At 37.2% G+C, this 22,545-nt stretch overlaps 9 protein-coding genes across 9 annotated transcripts; 4 read left to right on the plus strand and 5 right to left on the minus strand.

Annotated features, from left to right (window-relative positions):
* Positions 1-287: 287 nt before the first annotated feature.
* On the minus strand, positions 288-4,349 carry C9374_012727 (uncharacterized protein; the record flags this gene model as incomplete). The annotated part of the gene is made up of 3 exons (XM_044688525.1): positions 288-1,182; positions 1,279-3,778; positions 4,271-4,349. The coding sequence occupies 3 exons, from the start codon at positions 4,347-4,349 to the stop codon at positions 288-290; spliced, it is 3,474 nt and encodes a 1,157-aa protein (XP_044554369.1).
* A 635-nt stretch (positions 4,350-4,984) lies between these two features.
* C9374_012728 (uncharacterized protein) lies at positions 4,985-6,936 on the minus strand (the record flags this gene model as incomplete). The annotated part of the gene is made up of 2 exons (XM_044688527.1): positions 4,985-6,113; positions 6,164-6,936. The coding sequence occupies 2 exons, from the start codon at positions 6,934-6,936 to the stop codon at positions 4,985-4,987; spliced, it is 1,902 nt and encodes a 633-aa protein (XP_044554370.1).
* Positions 6,937-7,728: 792 nt separating this feature from the next.
* On the plus strand, positions 7,729-8,913 carry C9374_012729 (uncharacterized protein; the record flags this gene model as incomplete). Its single annotated transcript, XM_044688528.1, has 1 exon — positions 7,729-8,913. One exon carries the CDS (start codon positions 7,729-7,731, stop codon positions 8,911-8,913), a length of 1,185 nt encoding a protein of 394 aa, XP_044554371.1.
* A 57-nt stretch (positions 8,914-8,970) lies between these two features.
* Positions 8,971-10,015, plus strand: C9374_012730 (uncharacterized protein; the record flags this gene model as incomplete). The annotated part of the gene is made up of 3 exons (XM_044688529.1): positions 8,971-9,017; positions 9,247-9,574; positions 9,710-10,015. 3 exons carry the CDS (start codon positions 8,971-8,973, stop codon positions 10,013-10,015), a joined length of 681 nt encoding a protein of 226 aa, XP_044554372.1.
* A 114-nt stretch (positions 10,016-10,129) lies between these two features.
* On the minus strand, positions 10,130-13,030 carry C9374_012731 (uncharacterized protein; the record flags this gene model as incomplete). Its single annotated transcript, XM_044688530.1, has 1 exon — positions 10,130-13,030. One exon carries the CDS (start codon positions 13,028-13,030, stop codon positions 10,130-10,132), a length of 2,901 nt encoding a protein of 966 aa, XP_044554373.1.
* A 539-nt stretch (positions 13,031-13,569) lies between these two features.
* C9374_012732 (uncharacterized protein) lies at positions 13,570-15,528 on the plus strand (the record flags this gene model as incomplete). The annotated part of the gene is made up of 1 exon (XM_044688531.1): positions 13,570-15,528. The coding sequence occupies one exon, from the start codon at positions 13,570-13,572 to the stop codon at positions 15,526-15,528; it is 1,959 nt and encodes a 652-aa protein (XP_044554374.1).
* A 585-nt stretch (positions 15,529-16,113) lies between these two features.
* Positions 16,114-17,001, minus strand: C9374_012733 (uncharacterized protein; the record flags this gene model as incomplete). The annotated part of the gene is made up of 1 exon (XM_044688532.1): positions 16,114-17,001. The coding sequence occupies one exon, from the start codon at positions 16,999-17,001 to the stop codon at positions 16,114-16,116; it is 888 nt and encodes a 295-aa protein (XP_044554375.1).
* A 173-nt stretch (positions 17,002-17,174) lies between these two features.
* C9374_012734 (uncharacterized protein) lies at positions 17,175-19,283 on the plus strand (the record flags this gene model as incomplete). The annotated part of the gene is made up of 1 exon (XM_044688533.1): positions 17,175-19,283. The coding sequence occupies one exon, from the start codon at positions 17,175-17,177 to the stop codon at positions 19,281-19,283; it is 2,109 nt and encodes a 702-aa protein (XP_044554376.1).
* Positions 19,284-19,331: 48 nt separating this feature from the next.
* C9374_012735 (uncharacterized protein) lies at positions 19,332-22,422 on the minus strand (the record flags this gene model as incomplete). The annotated part of the gene is made up of 4 exons (XM_044688534.1): positions 19,332-19,372; positions 19,443-20,084; positions 20,156-21,432; positions 21,617-22,422. The coding sequence occupies 4 exons, from the start codon at positions 22,420-22,422 to the stop codon at positions 19,332-19,334; spliced, it is 2,766 nt and encodes a 921-aa protein (XP_044554377.1).
* Between the last annotated feature and the right edge of the window lie 123 nt (positions 22,423-22,545).

Genomic DNA, 22,545 nt, shown 5'->3' on the forward strand with positions numbered 1-22,545 from the left:
CCAAATGCTCGCTCATTAAACCATTGTTGCATGATTTGGTCATGGACTTTGAATTTGAGATTGCTAAACAAGAACCTATTTGGAAGAGTTGAAAAAAAAGTTTCCAAAGATCAGCCAACATTTAAAGTTTTTATTCACATGATGATCATCGTATGTTACATAACAGAACTACAATTTGTGGAAGAGTGTCTTCAAATAATTATTGTTACTTGAAACTATTAATTGCCAAACAGCATTGATATTTCGAAATATATAGTTGGATATATATAAATTCCAACAACTAGTCATTACTTTTGATAAGGAAGCCAAATTCGATCTGGAATTGGAGGATCATAACTTCCCAAATATTCCGTTGGAGGCAATGGATTCACCATCATCAATTGAATATCAAACTCAGTCAAAGAAACACCACTCATATTGAAAGGACACATGCATGGTCCAAAATGTCCGGTATGTGTCACATTAAAAGGTGAATTTTGTGGCAAATTCGAAAGTGGTGCATCTTTTGGATTATAAATCTTATTGGCCATTCGAATCCAAAAACATCGATCGTACAATTTCAACAACCATAAATCCCACTTTCCATCCAGACTTGTCTTGAAATAATCCTTTCCTTCACATCCACTTCCAATTTTTGTATCCAAATCAAAGAACACTTGATCCAAATGTGAATGACTAGTGAAAATCAAAAAATTCTTTTCATCATTTTCCTCTTCCTTACTTGTATTCTTTTGTAAATTCTTGTACGTGTATTTACTTCGAATTCTCTCAGGAGCATATTCAATATTTCCAACCAGAGTTTTTTCTTCACCCAATCTCGAATAAGCTTCTCCATAAATGACTCTCTCTACGGTTTGTTGATGTTGTTCTTGTTGTTTCTTTTTTCCAAATAAAGCTTCTTTCACACTATCGTTCATGTAGAGAGACATGTCACTAAAACCATATTTTTCAATTCGATCGAGAAGTCGCTTGACAGAGAGACCACATGGGAAGGAAATCTTTCCTGGCTTCGATTTATCGGATTCTTCAATTGGGAGAAGATCTAACGAGAGAATGACATCATTGACAAAATGTTGATGATTGCAAGTGTGAGGATGATAAATGTGAGCACCATTCCAGAGAGCACAAACTTCGGATAATCTGTGAAGAATGGAGGAAATGTTTTTGGTACCTTCAATTTTGCTGTGAAATGTGTTTGAAATATTTGGAATGGAAAATATTTGGATTTAGATTTGAAAAAAATGTCAAATGTCAACTCGAGAGTAAACAACAACGTACCTTAAAGGAATGAAATGAAAATGTGGATTAAATCGAACCAATCCTTGAGGTGGTTTTCTTGAAGGAATGACCAATGAATTCTCTCTCCATTCCAAAAACCAATTTCCAATCATTAATCCAGTTCTAAAGAATTTATATCTCTGCGAATCATTCATTTCCATAATGAGTGAATCTCCAAACTCGAAAATGACAAGTTGTACTTGAAGATAAGGTTCTTCCTTTTTCGAAGATCGACTAAACAATTTGCTTAATCCACTTCGTTTTTCCTGAGGTGAACTTTCTCCATGAGAATGATCACTTTCAGAGCCAGAACCAGCCAAATCGAAAAAAATAGAACCTGACTTCTCACTTGTTGGATTGTCAAAGAATAGATAATTGTAACAATCGGCAAGTGCCAAATTTTGTGCAATGAAAATCTTTTCGCGGTGTGAAAAAATTCTTCGATCGATGGGTGCAATCTTTTTGAAAGCGTTCGAAACGCAAACCTTTTCTAATTCGTTCAAATGTTTCAAATCAATGAGCAGAGGTAAATGTTCACTTAATTGGACCGAGGCGTAATCAATGACAATACTCGACGTAGTGGCATGAGTTTGTTCAGAAGCTTCAGATGGGAAAATTTTGTCAAAATTGGCGTTCATGGGTTCAGTTCCAGGTGACGAAATGCTTCCTTCTCTGAAATTGGAGACGTCGTTGGAGGTTGAAGAGGTTTCGAACATTTTCTTCTTTTTCGAATCTTTTTTGCGTTCGACAATTGTGTCATACGAAGTTGGATCTGTCAAGAGTAAATAAATATTCTTGTAACGTGACTTGTATTTTCCCAATTGTTCAATTAAAATCAAATCATTGTTCAGAAAATGAGGATAATTGGTTTGTGGAATTTGTTTCTCATCAATCGATTTGATATAACTCTCCAAATCATGATCGAGTGTGCATGTAGGTCTTCGATTCTTGGAAGCGTCCATTTTCTTTTTAAGTTTGTTCACTTTTTCATCACTCGATGAATGTGACAAGGTGGTGGCAGCAACGTTTGTGGAATTTTCAGAAGCACTCACCAAAACATTTGGAAATCCACTGTTTGTGCTACTACTAGAATCCACAGAAGGTCTCAAATTTGAATCTGGAGAATCATAATCTGCAGAAGTACTTCTTGCTGTGGTTGCATTCTTTGAAGTATAACTAAAAGTTACGTGACTACTTGTGATCGAAAGAGGTGAATGTTGTCGATCTTGTGGTCGATCGACTTGTGGTTGCTGTGCCGATGATGGTTTGTAAGGTTGTGGAACAGGTGGCGGATTCGAATTTGATTTTTCCATAACAGAAGTTGTTTCTTTTGAATCTTCTGGAGGTTGAGGTGACGTGGTAAACATGGATTTACGTGCTGAATATCCCATGGGTTTAGGAGGTCGTGCCGTACTGCCTCCGCCGCTTACGGAGTGAGAGACCGACGAGGTCGTGGATGAATTCTCGGAAAATTGTGTGAGATTTTGACCACTGGTTGGAGTAGTAGTAGTTGAAGAGGACGAAGAAGAATTGGGCGAGGTTGAAGACGTGTTCGAAGGCAATGAAGAGGCGTCGGTAGTAATAGTTTCTCGTCGAGTAATGACCACTGCTTGTTTGTTGGCAAATCGACCACTGCTGCCACTTGTCAAATTGGGTGGGGAATCGTAGGAAAACTTTTTAAGGATCGATTCCTTTCTGTAAATGACTGGAGAGGTGTTCGAAGCAGCTGAAGAATCTTGTTGTTGCTCTTGTTGAGAATTCAATGATGGAGGAGAAGTATTTCCAGAAGAGTTTCCTTCAACAGGTTCCACAGTCGTGTTGGCTGGTTGAGAAGAAGTGTCACTTGTCATGGACTTGGATTGCTCTTGTTGTTGCAAAGTGGTCAATCTTCTCTCAAGTTTTGCTCTAAATTCCTCTGAAAGAAAAGTTTGATCAGAATTTGTCTTTCTGTGAAGAGATAAGTGTGCAGTTGATTTTGAATTTGACATTGGCACATCGGAACAAGGAGAAATACCACCCGTATTGACAATTACTGCAACATCATCATTATCGCAAGAAGAAGGATCACTGGAAAGAGATTGGGACGATGCAACATGCATGGTTGCTCTTTTTGAAGCATTGCTGCCACTTGTCACACTCGAAATGGTCGTCTGTGAAGTCAATACCTGTCCACTCATATCAATGCAATCATCCAATTCATTCATTTCCTTTTGAACTTGCATTAAATTTTGAATGGCATTGAAAATAATTTCACTTTCATCATTTGGGATTCCAATATTTTCCAAATCAGTCATTGAAAATGAAATGAATGAATTTCCGTCCCATTCTTCTTCCATCAGAATGGAAATGGTGGAATCAGAAATTGAGAATTGTTGGTCTGAACATTTAATGTGTTGACAAATTTGATTGTAATTTTCATTCAATTGAGAGAGAAAGAAGGATACATGACGGACTTTCCAATGTTTCACTGGAAGGAGTGTTGGATTGAAGGACAGATATTCTGAATTTAAAAATTTGTTGAAAATGATGAATATATATATGAATCACATGTTGGGGTAAATGAAGAGAAGAAGCAGAATGATTCAATGAGGTGAAAATTTGTGAAAATGAATGATCAAGGAAAATGAATTGTCATGGTGCAGCCGTATCGCGATGGTTGAGGAAAAGTTGTTGACAATTGACAGCCCGTGATCAACAACCAAAAAGACAAAAATGATCAAAGCAGCAAATCACGACAATGAATAACAAACAGCATTATATATCAACATTGGAATACCAAGTTGTGTTGTTTGTTGAGAATTTCACATTACCAAATATATCCATCATCGTCACGAACATAATTTGGTAAAATAACAATAATCATTTTTAGAATCGGGATGTACCAAGAATTGTAATAAAATTTCAATGAAATTCCAATATCATTCAAAATTATTTAACCATCATCGTGATGCCACTTGTCAGTTTCGATGAATCAAAACAATGAAACACTTACCTTCATCTTTCTGAATGTTTGTTGTGTTTGAACCTCCATTCGATGAAATTCCCAACTTCTTTCCAAGAAAGGGAGACATTTTTTTTTAAACTGTTTCGAAAGGCTTTTTGTAGTTTGTTATTGTTGAGTGTCAAAGAGTGTTTGAGAAATATTGACGATAGGAAAGGAGAAGGGTGTTGTTTGTTTGAGAAGGATCTTTTTTTTTGAATTGATCAATTCATGAAGGCGATTTTTTTCGTGTTGTTTTGACAAGTGACAATACCTGTCCGCTCCATTGAAGGAATGACTCTTTTGAAATGTTGAAGTTTGTTTATAATTGTTAATAACGCATTGGGCAATTTATCTCGACTCGTTTTGAGAGATAAATGTTTAGTGAGCGGTACACCAAAGACTCTTCTCATTTACAGATTACAAAAATCTTTTTTCTTGATCGAAACAAGTGACTTGATGACTCTTCATAATCGATCCTTAAATTAGACTCACCACTGTAAAGGATGAACATTGATAAAACAGTCTCTCTCTTAATTCAACTCCTCATCGGTAATGACAGTTTCGATTTGACATCAATTTGGGCCGTTTCAAAAAGTGAGGCAGGAGAATTAAATCGCTATTTTCATGTAAATACCATACATTATTTATTTTTTCTACTGTTCAAGATTTGTGTTTATTAATATTTGTAGATTGTTATTGTGTACAAAGGATAAATTACAACAATTATTTGGATTGATTTGAAGTGAAGAACATCTTTTTCACACCAAACAGTGCGACCAATAGAGTTGGAGTGAGAATTAAGGACCATTTAAGAAGAGAGGAATATCTTCGGTTACTATTGGAATTCATATCTAGTTTCGAGGAGTGCTCGTGATGAAGAGGTTCAGGACTTGAAGTTGATGAATGAGTCAAAGCATTTGTCTGTGTCAAGTCATTAGTTTCAACGGGTGAACAGGAAGGACAAGATGACACTGGAGAGGCTTCTTCTTGGACAACTGGTTTCGAGGTTGGAGCTGAACTTGTAGATGGTCTCGACACCTTTCCTTCTCCCAATAAGGAAAGTGAGGTTTTAATATCTTGACTCCACACTAAGGGCTTGCTAGTGCAATCTCTCGGATCCAAAAACAAGTTCATATTCTTATCATAACCTGCGTATTCTCCCATCATGAAATTCCAAACTTGTTCGCTCTTTGGAACTGTTGAATGGTTCGATTCTGATTTTCGTTTGGGAAGATAATGCATGAACATGTCATTGTCCTGAAAGGTGTAAGCCAGGAAGGCCACAGAAAGAGATGGATTATCGAGATGTCTTTCACACAATGCAACTTTCATGGCTTGGCTGTTGGTCACATGATACAAATAGGTGTGTGAAATGTTTGTGAAATTTTTGGATTGGATCAAGGAAGGGATGAGGTCACTTTGAAGATGGTGTTGAATCAAATCTAATTGATGAGAAGTAACATCGATGGGAGAGTCAGCTTGTGTCATGTTCATGATCATGAAAGCTGGATATTGTTCATTAGTGGTTGCATCCACGCCGTATTTTCCTTTCCATAATTGGAATGTTAGATTATTGACCTCATCCACATAGCATCCTTCAAAATTGCGATGAAAGAATATATTTTCGAGTCTGTCTACCAAAAAATTAGAGGATCCATAAAGCTTTCTCATTAATGAATTATACCGCTCGAATGTTTCAATTCTTTTTAGTGAAGATGATTCAACCTTCTCCTCGACAAGTGGAAGTTTCACTCCAATAAAGTTCATTCTCAACTTGGAAGGAAACAGACCAGTTTTTTCAACAAATCCCAAGCATCTTGTGTTTTCTTCAAACACATGTGCATAGTAATATCTGAATATCCAAATTTGGGCAATGTCAACATTCGAAATTTTCACACTTACCTGACACCCATTTCTTTAAACATGTGCAAATGCAAAAACCACGGAACCAACTTGGTTTCATGCACACCTCTAAATTTGGGAGGTACCCATCCTGAACCAGTAATTCCAATTTTCATTCTCTCTCCATTCACAATCACATGTTTCACACCAAAAGCCAAAGTTCCCATAATCTCATATTTCATGGTTGGTTTTGACTCTCCTCTCAACGACAAGGTTCCATCATTGAGTATTTTCACAAAGAACATGAATGAACGTTCTTCATTAGCATCGTTGCCTTCTACTGGTTGACCTTCGGCTGAAAATTGATGGTTAAATTGGGACCACCTTTCATAGTAAGAATCATGCATCTTGAGAGAAGAAACGAGTTGATGTTTTTTGAGGTAATCAAAGTATTCATCGAATCCTTCTCGAGCCTCATCGATTTGTTTCGTATATCTCTTGACCCATTCGTCTTGGTCTTGTACATGTTGTTGTTGTGAAATATCCACCCTGTCCATTTGTGCTGGATCAGAGGACGACCATTCAGAATTCTTTTCTGGAGGACTTAAATCATCTTCTAACATGGGTAAGTACTTGTTATTGCGTTCCAATAGAAAAATCACCATTCTTGGAGTGGTGTTTTCATCTTTTGAATGATTGGAATCTTGAAGAATATGAGGATTGAGTTTCAATTGGTCGTGAGGAATGGCTTGCCATTTGAGATTGAAAGCAATGACTCTGTGTTGAAAGAGTTGATGAGCATGTGAGGAATTTATTTGAAGTGCTGCTTCCATGATGTGGGTATTAGTGAGCAATTGGTTTTTTACACTGAGGTTTGGCAAGCTGCCACTTGTCAAGAGTATTGTGTGAATTGTTTTTTACCGTGTTATTGAACAGATCCCATTCATACGAGTTGTTGTTATATTGATCTAATAGAAGGTTTTATCAACAAACCCAGATCAGTCATTGCGACCCCAGATAATATTTGATCAAGTTTTTTACTGGAGGGTAAATGATTTAGATCATGTTCATCCAACATGACCTTTTGAAAGATGGTTCCACCAAAGCAAAATAACCATCTGGAAAGTGATCCACGGTAAAACATGGAACGTTCGAGATTCGTGTTGTTCCCATAGTCTTCTGTTGTTGTTCCTAGTAGAATCCGTACGGCCATGTTGTAGATACCGTTCCGGTATCGGCATGTTGGAATTTCAAAATGTGCTTACAATTCAGACACTAGTTGAATCTCTTGTTGAATCTTTGCAAGAACATTGGAATTTTTTAAAACGAATTCTTTGGAAGTATCTTTGAAAGATTCACATGTTTACCTTAAATAGACAAGTGTTCAATTATAAAACATCTAACGCTTTTCCTGAATTGAAATTGGCGAATTCCATATTTCTGTATTTAAAGAAAAACTTATTTTCAAAAAGACATGTTTGGAGATTTTCCAGGAATTTTAACATTGTTTCATATAAAAGTAATAAAAATTATCTCTCCATTCAGGAATTAAACAGAATATAATATTGAATTTTTGAAACTCTTGAAAAAAAAGCCAATTGTTCTTCTCACTATCTTTCCTCGCCATGAATTCATTTCCTGTTCTCAATAAGGCATCCAAAACCATTCCCAAAATGGTGAGACCCGCTGTTACTCCTGCCACGAATGGGTCGCACTCGACACTGAGTGAAGATCCAGATCGAAATAGTTGTCTTGTATTGATGCGTCAAGTCTTTGATCGTTTATGGAATCAGTATTTAACACGAGTGCCAGCTGCTAATTTGTATCAACAAGTGGTCTTGTCAAAAGGTGGACAAGTGGTGAATGACCACATTGCATTTCGCACGTTTCATTGTCATGAAGTAAAAGAATCTCCAAAAGGTGTCTTGCAATCTGGAGTGGACGCCTTGTTGAGAATTTTTTCTCGATTTGGTTACATTCCAAAAGGGAATTATAAATTTCCTGACAAGTATTTGAATGCAATACATTTGGAAAATCAATGGGATGAAATGGCACCCAAGATATTCCTTTCTCAGTTGGAAGTGGATGAATTACCGTCGAGAGAGAGAAATTTCATTGTGGATGCTGTGTTGGATCAAGACGACGAGCGTTCTCAAAGACATGTAGATTTTTTGAATGGAAGTGAAGCAATGGAACTGTCAAATGCCACTAACAAGAACGTCGATGTGAATGATATAGACCATGATATTACTGACAAGTATGTTCAATTTTTCTCTCGTCATTGGCTTCCTCCTATCAAATCTCAACTCTTACAAGTCAATGAACTTTCCCAATACGCAGCATGGACTCTTCTTCATGGTTACAGTGTCAATCATTTCACTGCCTTCATTAATTATCAAAACGTTCCAGAATTTGAAAATTCCATTGACAAGACCATTCATTACTTACACACTCGATGTGGCATGGAAATGAAACAAGGTCCCGTTGTAGGTCCTCCCATATTAAGGCAAACAGCAAGTGTTTCGAGTAAGGAAATGGTGGCCGTGCGTGTCGAGCGACAAGTCATTGAAAATGAAGGATCATTAAGGGACAAGGGTTCGAATCCGACCGAGTGTGTTAAGGAAAATTTCCAATTGGAGCTGGAAAATGAATTCATGGAATGGACGTATGCCTATTACGAATTTGCACAGAGAGGATTGGTCGACCATGATGGAGGAGAAGAAGAACACAATGAGACAAATACATTATATCAAGGCTTTTTGGAAGATAATACTCCTGATTTGTTTAACAATACAAAATATATGAATTAGATTTAATTTGGAAATGCTTCGCCTAGATTTTTTTGAAAAAAAAACAAATTTAAAAAAATGTCTTACGGAAGTATTGACGAACCTTTGATTTTACACGCAGCCATGTAAGTGTTTCCTATGATAGTGTTGTGACCGGCCCGCAACAACTTGTAACCGTTTTTATGGAATTCAAATTTTTTGAATTTTTTTTTTGAAAATCATGATTCACACAACATTTTTCATCATCATCATTGAATTTTGTCCATATATTTGATGATGATCCATATATTCATCATATATAATGTTCAAAAACGAAAATCCCGACTTCAACCATGGTCATTAAAATTTTCACAGAAATGTTCCACATTTGGGTTTAGTGTTTCACAGTTCACCCAAAGCAACGAACAAACAACAAACACAATCGGCTCGTTCGAATTTTGAAAAATTGGTGATGGTCCGCTCTACTGATTCATCACTTTCAAAACAATCGTTTTATGATGGTGATTATATGGTTCACGTCTTGTCCAAAAGTGGAAAAATGTATTTGTGCTATGCTTCAAAGACGACAAAATTGAGAGTTGTTTATAACATGTTAGATGATTTGGATTTAGAATTGGCTAAAATTCCAAGATTGGCAAATGCTAATAAGAATGATATTTTGAAAGTACTTAAAGATATGGTGGTGCGTATTAGCGAGCTTGTGCTTTTAATTTGTGTTTATTTTGTGTTTATTTTGTAATGATTATTATTGAATTGTTGAATGTTGTTAAACACAACTATGTGACATGAAATTATGGAATTTGATAAACGATACCAGAACTATTACAATGATCCACAAAATGACAAGATTACCAAACTGCAACAACAAATCGATATCAATATTTCCAAGATGATTGAAAATCTTGATAAAATTCTTGCCAATCGTGACCAATTCGATCATTTGATTACACAAACAGAAGATCTCAAGGAAAACGCAGGTCTTTTCGAAAAAGGAGGTAAAAAGTTGAAGAGAAACATGCAATTCAGAATGATCCTTATCATTACAATTATTACCATCATTTGTTTGGTCGTGTTGGGGATTGCAATTCTGTTAATTGCATTAAAGATTGCTGGAAAGATTTAGTGTGTCAACAAATGTACAAAGCAGATGGATTGGCTGCTCTACTAACCTCCACGTTTGTGTGTTTCCCAAATCTACACTCGAATGATTAAATTATTATTTATTGAAACTACTACATTATGGCTTTCGTTCGAAACGCTTGGTCATTGAACCTAGAATGAGACATGCTTCCTTTGTAAATATTTCTTCTTCCATTTCACCTTGATTGAGCTTGGTGAGTAGACGTTTGGTGAGACACTTTCGTAGAGCTTCCATGTAATCCTCGATAATCATCTCTCTGGTAATGATGGCGTCTATTCGTCGTTTCCTCAAATCTTCAAGAGATTCATGAGGTTCCAAAGTCACAATGTCTGGATACATATCTTCGAAACATTTAATCACGTCATGCATGCTCAATAATTTAGGGTCCATGACAAGTAAATCTTTGAGCATTCTTAGGAATTGTTTCACTGTCATGGTTTCAATCTTTTTAGGTGTTGTCCCATGCCATTCCTCTTCCTCTGCATATGTGACATAACCTCCGCCTTCATATCTTCCATAATATGAGAAAATTGCTTTCAATGAGTCCTTGTACTTTTCCAATTCTTTTTGAACAGTATTCGAGAGAATGGTTTCTGAGCTGATCATTTGGGTGGGAACAAGGAGACTCTTCGTATCGACCACGGTGCTAGAACTTGTAGTGGTAATAGTGGTCTTTGTGGAAGCCGTCAAATTTACATTATTTACAAGAGTACTAGTCATGGGAGTAGTAGTGGTCGTCGTAGAGTTAGGCAGAATTTGGGAAGTTGCTTTGGATGTGACACTCTCATTGCTTGTCGATCGTGCTGACGCTAGTTCACTTGGTACCATCGAAGTCTGGCAATTAATCTTTTCATCTAGCATGTATCTAAATCTCTCACAGACAGTACTTGTACCGTTTTGAATGTTTCGATACAATTCGGCACCAATTCTTATAGTCGATTCGACAAATTCTCTAAATCTCATGGTAGGAGTGGCTTGGACTGAAGGTTGTTTCTTGCTCACGGTTGGTTTCACTGCATAATCTACTACGGTCGAATTAGTGTCTGGCAAAATAGAATTTTCAGTCTTTGAAAGTTTGAGATTTCTCTCTGCACTTGATTGAGTGGTCACAAAAATGAAAATTCGATCAATTTGAGCACAATTCATATTCTCACAAAGAATGCCAAAATCTTGTGCAAATTTCCAGAACTGTACCATGGTCATTCGATTATCTCTTGAGAGAAATAATTTCATTTCGTTGGATGTCATCTCCTCAGATGTGTCATTCAAATTGAGAATACCCTGAATGCTTATTCGTGGATTAATGGAGATATCTTTTGTCATTTGCATGTTCTTTTTGACACACAATGGATCTAAACCATATTTACAATAGTGCGCAAAAATCTTTTTGAATTTTCTAATGTTTCTCTGTACAAGTGAATAAATCTTATTCAGTTCATCAAATGATCCGTCCACCTTCAACAATAAATCATTAATGTACAATTCAATAAGAGGAGTGGTCAAAACACCAGAGCTACTTTGTGTGGCGTTGGGATTTGGCACCACTCGATCTACCGTTGCTTGAATGTTACTGCTCACTGAAGACTCTGAAGAGTGAGGGACATGCAATTTGTCTTCTTTCCACACTCCTTTTTGCATGGAACCATTTAAATAGTAAAATACACCTTCTCCATGTTTTAAATTATTGAACCACTCGCCAGTATAGGAAGAACCATCCGCGTAGTGAAAGGTTCCTTGGCCCTCTCGTTTACCTTCAATAAACGTTCCTTCGTAATAATTACACTTCTTTCCAGAAGCTTGTAAATAAGTGTGCTTTCCATTTCCTTGTGGTAAATCATTAAGCCATTCACCTTCATAAATTTCCAATGGATCAGTAGTCCAATGCATGACTCCATATCCACATCTCTTGTTTTCTTTCCATTCACCTTCATAATAGTTTCCGCTCTTGTAATGCATGACTCCATAGCCATGGCGCTTGTTATGTGTGAAATTACCCTCGTATTTTTCATCAGCAGAATAGTACATGATTCCTTTTCCATGTCGTTGACCTTGTTTCCAATAACCTTCATATTTTGAAAGTAAATCTCCCGAAGTGTAAGTTCCATAACCATCTCGTAAACCATTCTTGACTTCTCCTTCATAGATGCTACCATCATCCCACGTAATCTTACAGGGACCATTGAAACAATTATTCTCAATACTTCCAACATAGGTAGGTCCCTTTCTATCGGCATATTTAAACTCAAATTTTCCTTCATTGTCGTTCATGAAACCATTTTCAAACTTTCCTTCGTAGGTAAATTCATAATTCATTGTATTTGTATTGGAATAGAAATTTTGAGGAGAATTAATGGCAATATGACATTCTTCTTCAATGAGTGGCATTTCATCCATTAAATGATGATCATGCTGAGTGAGAGTGTTTTGTTGATGAGAGTTCATTTCAGGTTTCTTTGTGACACTTGTAAGACAACCAATACTAGCACTGAGGTCTTGATGAGACGATTGCTTGGGGCCGAACAATTGACTATTGTTGAGTTTGATTGATGATGCTACTGATGATGATTTACCATTGTGAAGAATGGTTGATGAACACATTGGCAAAATTAATTGGCCTTGTCCATGATAGATTCCATTGCTTGATGCATCCCGTTCTCCTTGATATTGAAAAATTGAATCCAATATTTTGGCATCTAGTTTTGTGGATTCATTTCTAGTGACTTGTGAAGATGATGATGACGGTCGTGATGACAGTGTGGCCAACACAGACGGCACCTTTCCTGCTGCTGAATATTTTTTCAATATTTTGTTCTTGTTGGCATTTGGAATTGAAAATTCTTCTTCAGGTTCTTCAAAAGTATCCTCATGTTTTTTCGTTTGATTGGTACTGCTAGATCTTGTTTTGCTGTTGGAACTATTTCCTCGCATCAACCCGAGCCGTGAGGTCCGGTCCAAAACAGCCACCAAGTCAATAGAGGGCTCTGCTGAGGTCGACATTGAGGTGGTTTCTTTTCAAATTTTTTAAAAATTGTAATTTTGAAAAGGCGGGGAACACAGCTGTTCCTTTTCAATCATAAAATGGTGAGTTGTTAAGTAAAAGCAAAAGCGTGCTCCAATGACAAGTTGAATTTTCAAATGGATAGCTCTTCAATTTTCCTAACAAGGGCAATTGCTCCAATAATGTCATTAAAATGACAAATGACAATTAATTTTGATGCCTTTGTTCGCAACATGTCTCACAAAAAATTGCAACAACAACATTCTCACTGTTCCATCTCATCCTTTCGTGTGGTGTGTGGTGTGAAAATATTATTACAATTAGACCATTGCCAACTTTAACAAATTCAACTTTCATATCTCAACAACAAACCTCGCTCCAGTCTCGCATTCCTTTCATTCACATTTCAAACAATATCGGATATTCAATCATTCAACTATCATTTTCATTACTGACATTGCCTTCCCAAATTAAAAACAATACCATCCGATCGTTTCTGACAATCATCGACACAATCATCATAGTCATCGTCATCATCATGGTCAGAACGTTCACATCTTCATCGCCGTCCACCAAGAACAATGCTATTTCAATATTGGTTTCATCTCAGCCGACTCTACCAACTCATGGCAACAACTATCATTCCATGACCTCTACTCAGAGTAGCAGTAGTGCATCATTTCCTTCATCATCATCATCCACAGCAACTCCTCCACCGACCAAACCATTCCAAAGACTTTCAACCTCTTCTTCTTCCAATAACAACAACAACAATCCGAATAATAACAACTCTCCTACTTCCACATCTCAACAACCAAAAAAGAATCAACACCACAAGAAAGACCTTCCGAGTGGTAGCAAAAACACCAAAAAACACAAGAAGAAATCTCATTCCTCCTCCTCCCACAAACATCTTCATGATTATACCTTTTCCTTTGAGGCCATTCTCGACGATGAAGAAACCCGACTCTGCCTATTGTTGTTCATGCGTTCTCAGCGTAACGAAGAAAGCCTTCTATTTCTCGAGTATTGTAACGAATATTACCGAAAACGGTCAACGGTCAATCGTTACACCTGTTTGCGAGAGATACATGATCAATTCTTTAAAGAAAATGCACCACATGAATTGAATTTACCACAACGTGAGAGGGAGATGATGATCTTCTCGTATATGGACATGCTGGAGGAGATTGCTCATCGTAAGCGTATGAAAGAAGAAGAGCCCATGATGAGTTTGAGTAATAGTAGCGGAGGAGGAGGAGCAGGAAATACGAATAATACAAATCAGCAGTCGGAAGAGGTTTCTCTATCCTCGTTAGATTATTTAGATTTGGGAGAATGTGAAAGTGCATTGAAAAAGGCTGAAAGTTACATTCTTGTCAATATTAAGGAACATGTCATGCCTCAATTCATCGAGTCGCCCATGTTTCAAGAATTTATTTCCACGAAAAGCAAAACATTTTTGAATACGATTGGAACTGCTAAGAATTTGTCGCATAGTTGTTTTGTGGAATCGCTCATGGAGATGAAGAAGTGTGAAATGACGATCGATCAAGTGCGGATGATTAAGAAACATGTTTTGGATGAAAAGAATTGGGATTTAGTGTTTCAAAAAGATGACTGCTATGGATACATGTCTTCGAATCGGTACATTTTGGGACGAGAGGAAGAAACGAATAATGAAGGAGTCTTTTTTGCCAAATGCGAAGTTATTTTCCCGTACAGTTGTGAAGCAGTCATGAATATCATGACCAACGTAAAAGTACGACTTGGCAATGACAAGAATTTACACTCCATTAAAAGAATTGGCTACAGAAACAAGTCAGGAGTGATCAATTATACTCATTCTGGCTCACTTGCAAACTTGGATGAAAGTAGAGAGGACAATTGCGACAGTGCTTCCCACTCTAATTACGACGACAGCGAAGATAACGGTGAAAATGATAGTGATGATGACGACGACGACGAAGATGATGACAATGACTACTATTCGACCTCATCCTCCTCGTCATCATCAGCAACGCAAAGCAATCCCTCATCGACCATATCTGGAAAAACAAAATTAGCAACAGTTTTAAGTCACGAAGTTTACAAGTTGGCTTGGCCTTTCAAAAACAGATATTATATACTAGCTCAATCCATGTTGCATGACTCTACTTCTAACATGTACATTATTGCCAAGAAATCATGCGAACCTCCCAATTACAATCCTAAAGAGACGAATTATATTAGGGCGCTCAACATTGGTTGTTGGATGTTTGCTCCAGTCATACGTGAGAATGTTGAACATTGTAAATATATACAATTTGTTGGAACCGATTTGAAAGGTTCAGTTCCGTCATGGCTCATTGAGAAAATTATTAAGAAACGAACTAAAAACTTTTATCAAGATACCATGAGAATGATTCAAAAATCAGAGGCCCTCGCTAACACAAGGCCTGAAGATTCATGTGGCTACTTTGATACATTGGCAGAAAATGGAAGCATTGCTTTGTGAGTAATTTTAACCTCACATGGATTCATTGTCTGAATAATCACCGTTTTTCGGAACACAATAAGCAAGAGAGAATTTCGCTGGGATTTTTAATAAAACTACGATCATAGGATTCATGAAAACTTGCCAGTGCTGACACGTAGGAAACACCACATAATTATTGGTGCGTCAATATGATGAATTGGCGTTACAAGAGCATGGTGGTAACGTCGTAAAACTTTGGCTAGAATTGAAGATCCCTTTCCCCTCTTCGTCACATTATCAACACCATCTCTCAAACCACAACCCTTACATTGAAATTGTTGTGAAACTGTTTGAAAATAACACCAAGCCCCTCAAAAGTGCTCAACAAATAGATCGGCTTGATGTTTTAATTCAACTCTAGACATCTTTTTTAAACGGCTGGTATTTATTGTATATCAGGTCTCAAAAGAATCTGAAAGGTTGATGGAGCATCATCCTTATGAAAATCTTGATTTCAGCAAGCTTAATTGAAGAACAGTTCAACTATCAAACAAATTTTGAAAAATGGTCGTGAGAACAATTAACGGGCTGTTTTCTTGAAATTGTGGGAGTTTGTAATAATTTCTAATTTTGATTAGGATATCCTCTTAAAATATTGACTAGCAACTCCGATTGGGTAATACCTTGTTGTAGTTTTGATTCTGTGTTGTGGAGTCTGCTTTCTGTTTCATTGAGTCTGCTTTCTGTTTCGCGAAGTCTTGAAGCGAGCAAATCATTTGCTTTGGTGAGCGTTTGCTTTGTTTCGGCTAGTCTGGTTTCTGTTTCGCTAAGTCTTGAAGATAGCAAACCGTTTGCTTTGGTGAGCGTTTGCACCCTTGTTTCTGTTGCTTCCAGTCGGTTCTTGGTCTCGGAATGCTCATGTTTCATCTTGACCATTTCATTTTCCATGGTCTGCAATCTGGCCAACGTCGCCTGCATCATTTTTATTCTGTTCGCAAGCTTTTCAGCAAAGGACGGGGTGGTATTCTTGAACAGGGAAAATTTTGTTCGAGCCTTGGAAGCAGTTAGACCTAGCTGTCCCCTAGCATTGGATATCAACTCATCTAATAGACCATATCCGACCACAACAACGTCCTCGTCAACTTCAGACTCCCTATGAGGCCGGAATACAGAACAGTCGTTGAAAGATTTTGAAAAATCACTCAGCTCACACATATCTCGCTGGTATGCGATCACTCTCATGAGTTCCTCAGTAGTGCACGCAGTATCTTCTTCAGCTTCCTTACAAATACCCTTCTCAAAGAGAGTTTCAATGCAAGCCTCAACATCTTCTGTTAAGAAGGAAACATGAAAAGCCTTGCAGATAAACTCAAGATCCTGAACGGAACATGCTCTAATAACTTGTCTTGATGAACGCTGCAAAAGTGTATAGAACAGTCCAGTAGGATCTAATGGATTTACAGTGATTACCTCCTGGTGTTGGTACAAGTTTGAACACTCTTGAGGAAACATTGTTTGATTTTTTTTAAGGTGCTTGTAAATGCTTGAGAGGCTCAACGCTCCAAAATAAAACTAAAGTGTTTGGTTGTTTGAAAATTGTAAATTACGTTTTTTACAAACACGAATATCTAATGTTTGAGATTTTATAAGTGTTTCAGAAAGGTGTTTAAAATCCAGTTAAAAAAATGTCAACAAATCAACAACAAGCCCGAATTGCATTTCCGAAAACATTCTCTGCCAAATCAAAATCCAGCAAATCAAAGCAAAATGAATCCATCACGGAATGGAGAAAATTATTTAAAGAATTGGACGAATTATTGTTGGAAGGAATAACAAGCCAAATTCAAAATTTATGTTCATATTTTCGGATGGAAATTCGGAAACATGTAGCCATTGCATCCTCGGATCAAGACGATGAAGATGTTTCGGAATTACAAACCATTGAAGAATTAAAGCAAAAATTTGGGGATGACAATGTCAAGTTAGAACTTCCCGATCATGTCCAGCAATTACTTGTTGAATATACATGTTTGCCAGTGTGCCGTATAAGTGTGGATCCTACTCCATCACGTAAATTTAGCCTCACATTTATTAATGAAGTGTTATTCAAGCAATTACAATTGAATACGGTATTCTCGGAGAATGTGAGCGAGTTGTTTTCGAGAGTAATTCTTCCTTTATTATCTTCAGATGATGTGGACACGGATGAAGAAGATATGATTAATTCAAAAAAACATGTGGGCAACACCAATGACTTGATAAAACTCAAGACTGAAAAAAAGAAGCAATTTATTGAGTTTTTAAATTCATATTTTGCGTCATTGGTGTTTGTTTGTCAATATGAGTTGTTGAAACAATTAAGCGAGTGGATGTTTTTATTTTCAACCAATGTCAAGATTTGGATGATCAAAGCGTTTTTTACCAAATACATTACAACATCAGAGAGTAAATGTAAACCTCTGAAGGAGCTCGCTCAAAAAGTATTATCTAAGAATCAAAATTTACTGATTCAAGAAGAGGGTTCTTATGTTAAACATGTAACACAAGTCGAGTTTTTAACAGATCAAATCACTAACCAGGATCGAGAACGATTGATCAATCCGCCACCAACAAAGGCTTCAATGGCCTCTCAGTTGATATTACGAATATTGGACATGGCAGTGAATGAATTTCCGCAGAACTTATCGAAACGGTCTCGCTGTCTTAGGTACTGTATTGACATTCTAAAATATGGAAATATCTATTCTATCATGGGAAAAGAAGGCACCAAAAAAAAGAATATTGAACCATCTTCATCAGCTGGCAGTATTAGGGGGTTTTCTCTTCTGTTGACCAGGGAAAATGGGGAGAAAATGATGGAATTGGTGTGGCACATGCTATATGCATTTATTGACCTCTATGATTCCACGAACTTTAAGTTACAGTCAAATCGTGACCGTAAACTGCTCTTACATATTGGATCACAATTAGTGACGCTTTTTGATTTGATATATCCTAGCGTGCAAAATAAGGAAGTGACCAATTACTTTTACCTCTCTGATTGCTATATACCATTGCTAATGCGAATGTTGAGAACACTCAATGCACATTTTGAAAATAATGACATGAAAGATTGCATCAAGGAAGAATGTAGAACGAATTCCATGGCCGTGAAAATATTGATCAAACACTCTACGAAAACGAGCAACACGTTGGATGCCTTACAATTCTTTAAGGTAAATGCAGAACCTGGTCACTGTAGCAAGATGAGCATGAAGAAATTCCTTTCCGATATTTCAGAAGGTCTTCTTTTTGAATCGCTTCTCAACTCCTCAAGGCTTCTCCTAAAAGAGTCCCTCTCGCAGCAGACCACAGAAGAATTGTATTCATTTGTAGAGAAAGTGATCCTGCACTGGACCAATTTTTTCTTTTACTTGTACAACGCCAGCTCGCTGGAAAGAACTGCAGCCATGAACGCTCAGGAAACAGAGGATGAAGAATATTCACCGAGCAATCTCAAGATACCAATCGAAGAGAATCGATTTCGACATTTAGACAAGCTTAATGTTGTTTTTGTACAACTTGTGGAATGTGCCTGTCTTTGCGATTACAATCACTTCATCAACAAGTCTCTCTCGACTTCCCCAACAAGCGACAGATACAAATTCTCCAAGAAAGCTCAAGAATTGAATGAATTAATGAGGGCAATTTTGGTTGTTATTTTACAAAAACCATTCATCACCAACCTATTATCTACAGATAATCAACATCTCGTTGCAGAGAGACTAGGTATTAAGGTGACATTGACAGAATAATAACTGTTCATTGCATTCATAGAAGTACTTGTTCAACATGTGGCCAATTTATTGGTTTGGTTTTGAGTCGTCAAATAAGAAATATCCAACTGTAGAATTTGCAAAAATATAATTGTTAAGCTCCCTTGCGAAAAAGTCAAACTCACGAATACTACTTACTCGCAAATACTGGTATGTATGAGAATTTTCCTCCCACGATACACAAATAAAGTTCAGCAGATACCGTTCCTCCGCCCTTCTTTCTACATAAAACTTTACACTTGAATGATTTTCTTGGTGCAGGTGGCGTCTTGAGTACGCGTGACACATGAGCAATAATTTGTGGATACGACTCTGGATGCACCACATCTTCCCATCGTTCCAAATTATCGTACAAATCAGCCGGATCATAATTAAGTTTAGTGAGTAGTGTTTTGTTCAAACTCACTAAACGACCACCTGGAAACATGATCATTATTCCAAAATCTGAAGAATCCATTTCTTGCTTATTTTCCATCAGCATAACTAATTCTTGATATGAATTTTGTATTGCTGTTGGTTTGTTGTTTGCTCCATAAGTTGGAGGTTCGTCATATTGCATCTTTATGATTCCTTTTGATGCCAATTCGGAGAATCTATTTCTCAAATTTTCATTAATAGCTGACAGCATTGCTGACTCGTTTGCTTTCCTTAAATTTTCTTCTTTGAGCCTCTTATTTTCTTCCCTCAAAATTTCAATTTCTTTTTCACTGGAAGCATTTGTTGGTTCACATCCTGCCATCAGTCTTTTCGCTGATTCGCTCAATTTGTGCTTCAATAGTACTGTTGTTGTTGGTAGAGGTAGATTTGACATAAACCGATGTCGATGTAAACTATGGCAAAATAAAACTTACATGAAATCGGGAAGTTCTGAGTCAAATATTCAATATATGTCATATTTGCTGCCTCTGGATTGGAGTCAAATGCCTTCAAATGACTAATTGAATCTTCAATCATCTTCTTTGTATCCTCTCCAATTTGCAAACATTTAATCAATTCTTCATTGCTCATCTTTTTCAATCTCTCAAACATATCGTCCTCTTTTGGTGATTGTTGTGATGGTGACGTCTGTGTAGTGTGTTCGGTAGGATAATCTTCAATTTGAACGTCGTCCTCACTACTACTACTTTCAGCAATCAAAGATCCTCCATTATGATTTTGTTCGCTTATGGAAATGTTGGATTTTGAATATTGATTTTCTGAAGATGATGAAGCGTTAGAAGCAAAATTTGGATCTTTGTTAATATCATTCAGTAGTGTTGACGTGTCTGATGAAGTGGCTTGCTGAACTTCATCATTCACTTCCATGTCATTCATTTCTACCAAAGAAGCAAATAATGGACTTTGAGGAGAAAATCGTAAAAAATCATCACTTGTAAAATCAATAAAAGGAGATGATGCACCTCCTGGTGAAACTAGCTGATTGGGAGTTAAATTTGATTTAGAATTGATGTGAATGGTGCTGTTGTTGTTGTTGTAATTGGCTAGAGAATTATCGTCAAGGTGAAGTGAGTAGGGGGTTCCAAATAAACTTTGATTATTCTGGTAGTCGTATGCAGTATTTAAATTATTGCAGTGAAGAAAGAAAGTATCTACAGGGGTTCTCATCAAAATTTGAGTTAATTGTTGAATTTCAGGAGGTTGATTCAAGAGTAAAGGAACAGATAAGGCATGATTGTCACCATTAGGGAAAATTACTGAATTTCCAGTATTGCATGTCAGCATAGCTCCAGGTGTTTTCAATTCAGAATCAGTAACTTGAAGAGTCATGCTATTATTATTATTAGGCTGTCCGAATTGATTACTAGTTTGTTTTTGATTTTGTGAAGATGAGGATGACGAGTGTTGCTCGTTTTTGATCTCCTCCGTTTTGATCTCTCCTTTTGTCTTTTTAGAAGATTTTCCTCGCTTTTTTTTCTTTTTTTCTTCTGATGCAGAGGCAGATGCACTACCTGTTTGATGCGAGAAAGTGTTAGAATTTTCAGTATTGTCGTGATCATCTTTGTTCTGTTCCTCATTATCGGAGCCAGCCTTCTTTTTTCTGCCCCTTTTTTTTCCCACTTGATCTTGACACTCCAAGCCGTGAGAGATGCATCGAGAACACGGTCGCTTATCCTCGCAACAAGCGTGACTGTTGTGTGTTGACCATGTGCATGGTATTTAATTACAGAGATGAGGTAAACGTTATAATGATACGTATGACATATCGATTAAAACAGTAATGTTGCGAAATACAGCGTTGGATTGGGTAAATGATGGTGACACGAGATGCAACTTGTTGTTACTCACAGGTATAATTTCAAATGAAAACTTACGCTTTTCTACAACTCACACAAGCCAACTTGGCCACTCGTCTTGGTCTCTTAGTGACATTGGTAATTTCTTTTTGGAGAGAGGATTTGCTATTGTTCTTGCCATTGTTGTCGGCAGGTTGAGGATCGAAACCAGCATCTTCATCATTATTTTGACTGTTATTCATCTTGGCAGGTAGTGGCAAATGATTTGTTAAAGGATTGTCAAAGAGATCAGAATGACCAGGAGCAGACGACGAAAATTCATTGATTGGCAATTCTAAATGACTGATACTTCCTTTTGATGAAATGATCGTGTTGAGTTTTCCGGCTAAAGATCCCGTTGTTGTTGTCGTGAGATTTGCTGCCGATGAAGTGGAAGGAGGCGGTATCTGTCCATGAACATTATTGAACGAGAGAAGATTATTATTTGCAAGTGCTCCAACCAAATGATTAGTTCCACTATTATTATTATTACGCATGGATTGATGATGATGATCAACTGACAATTGCGAGGAAGAAGAAATTAAATTCAAACCGCCACTTAAAGAATTGTTATTATTGCGCAGATGATGTTGGGAAGAGGGAGTTGCTGAAGGATGATTGAGAGATGAAGAGGATGCCGATGATGAGATCATTGGTCCCACTCCAACATTGTTGCTACTTGCAACGACATTGAATGCATTCAATCCATTGGTCATTAAACCTGCCAATCCTACACCGCTCGCAACACCTGTTTTTTGATGTCCCGATGATGATGATCCACCACTTCCCGTTGTTGTTGGAGATGACGAGGGAAGATGACCAAACGATGGATGGGTCGAGCTCATTTTGTTGCGTTTTTTTAGGGTGTATCTCACACAAGATTCTCAAAGGGAGTTTGTAAATTCGGGCTCTGTATACATGGCCCATGGTTCAGATTGGAAAGTGTTACGGGTTGTGTGGTGTGGGAA

The sequence above is a fragment of the Naegleria lovaniensis genome (genome assembly GCF_003324165.1).
Source record: "Naegleria lovaniensis strain ATCC 30569 chromosome Unknown tig005, whole genome shotgun sequence".
Taxonomy (NCBI): Eukaryota; Heterolobosea; class Eutetramitea; order Acrasida; family Naegleriidae; genus Naegleria; species Naegleria lovaniensis.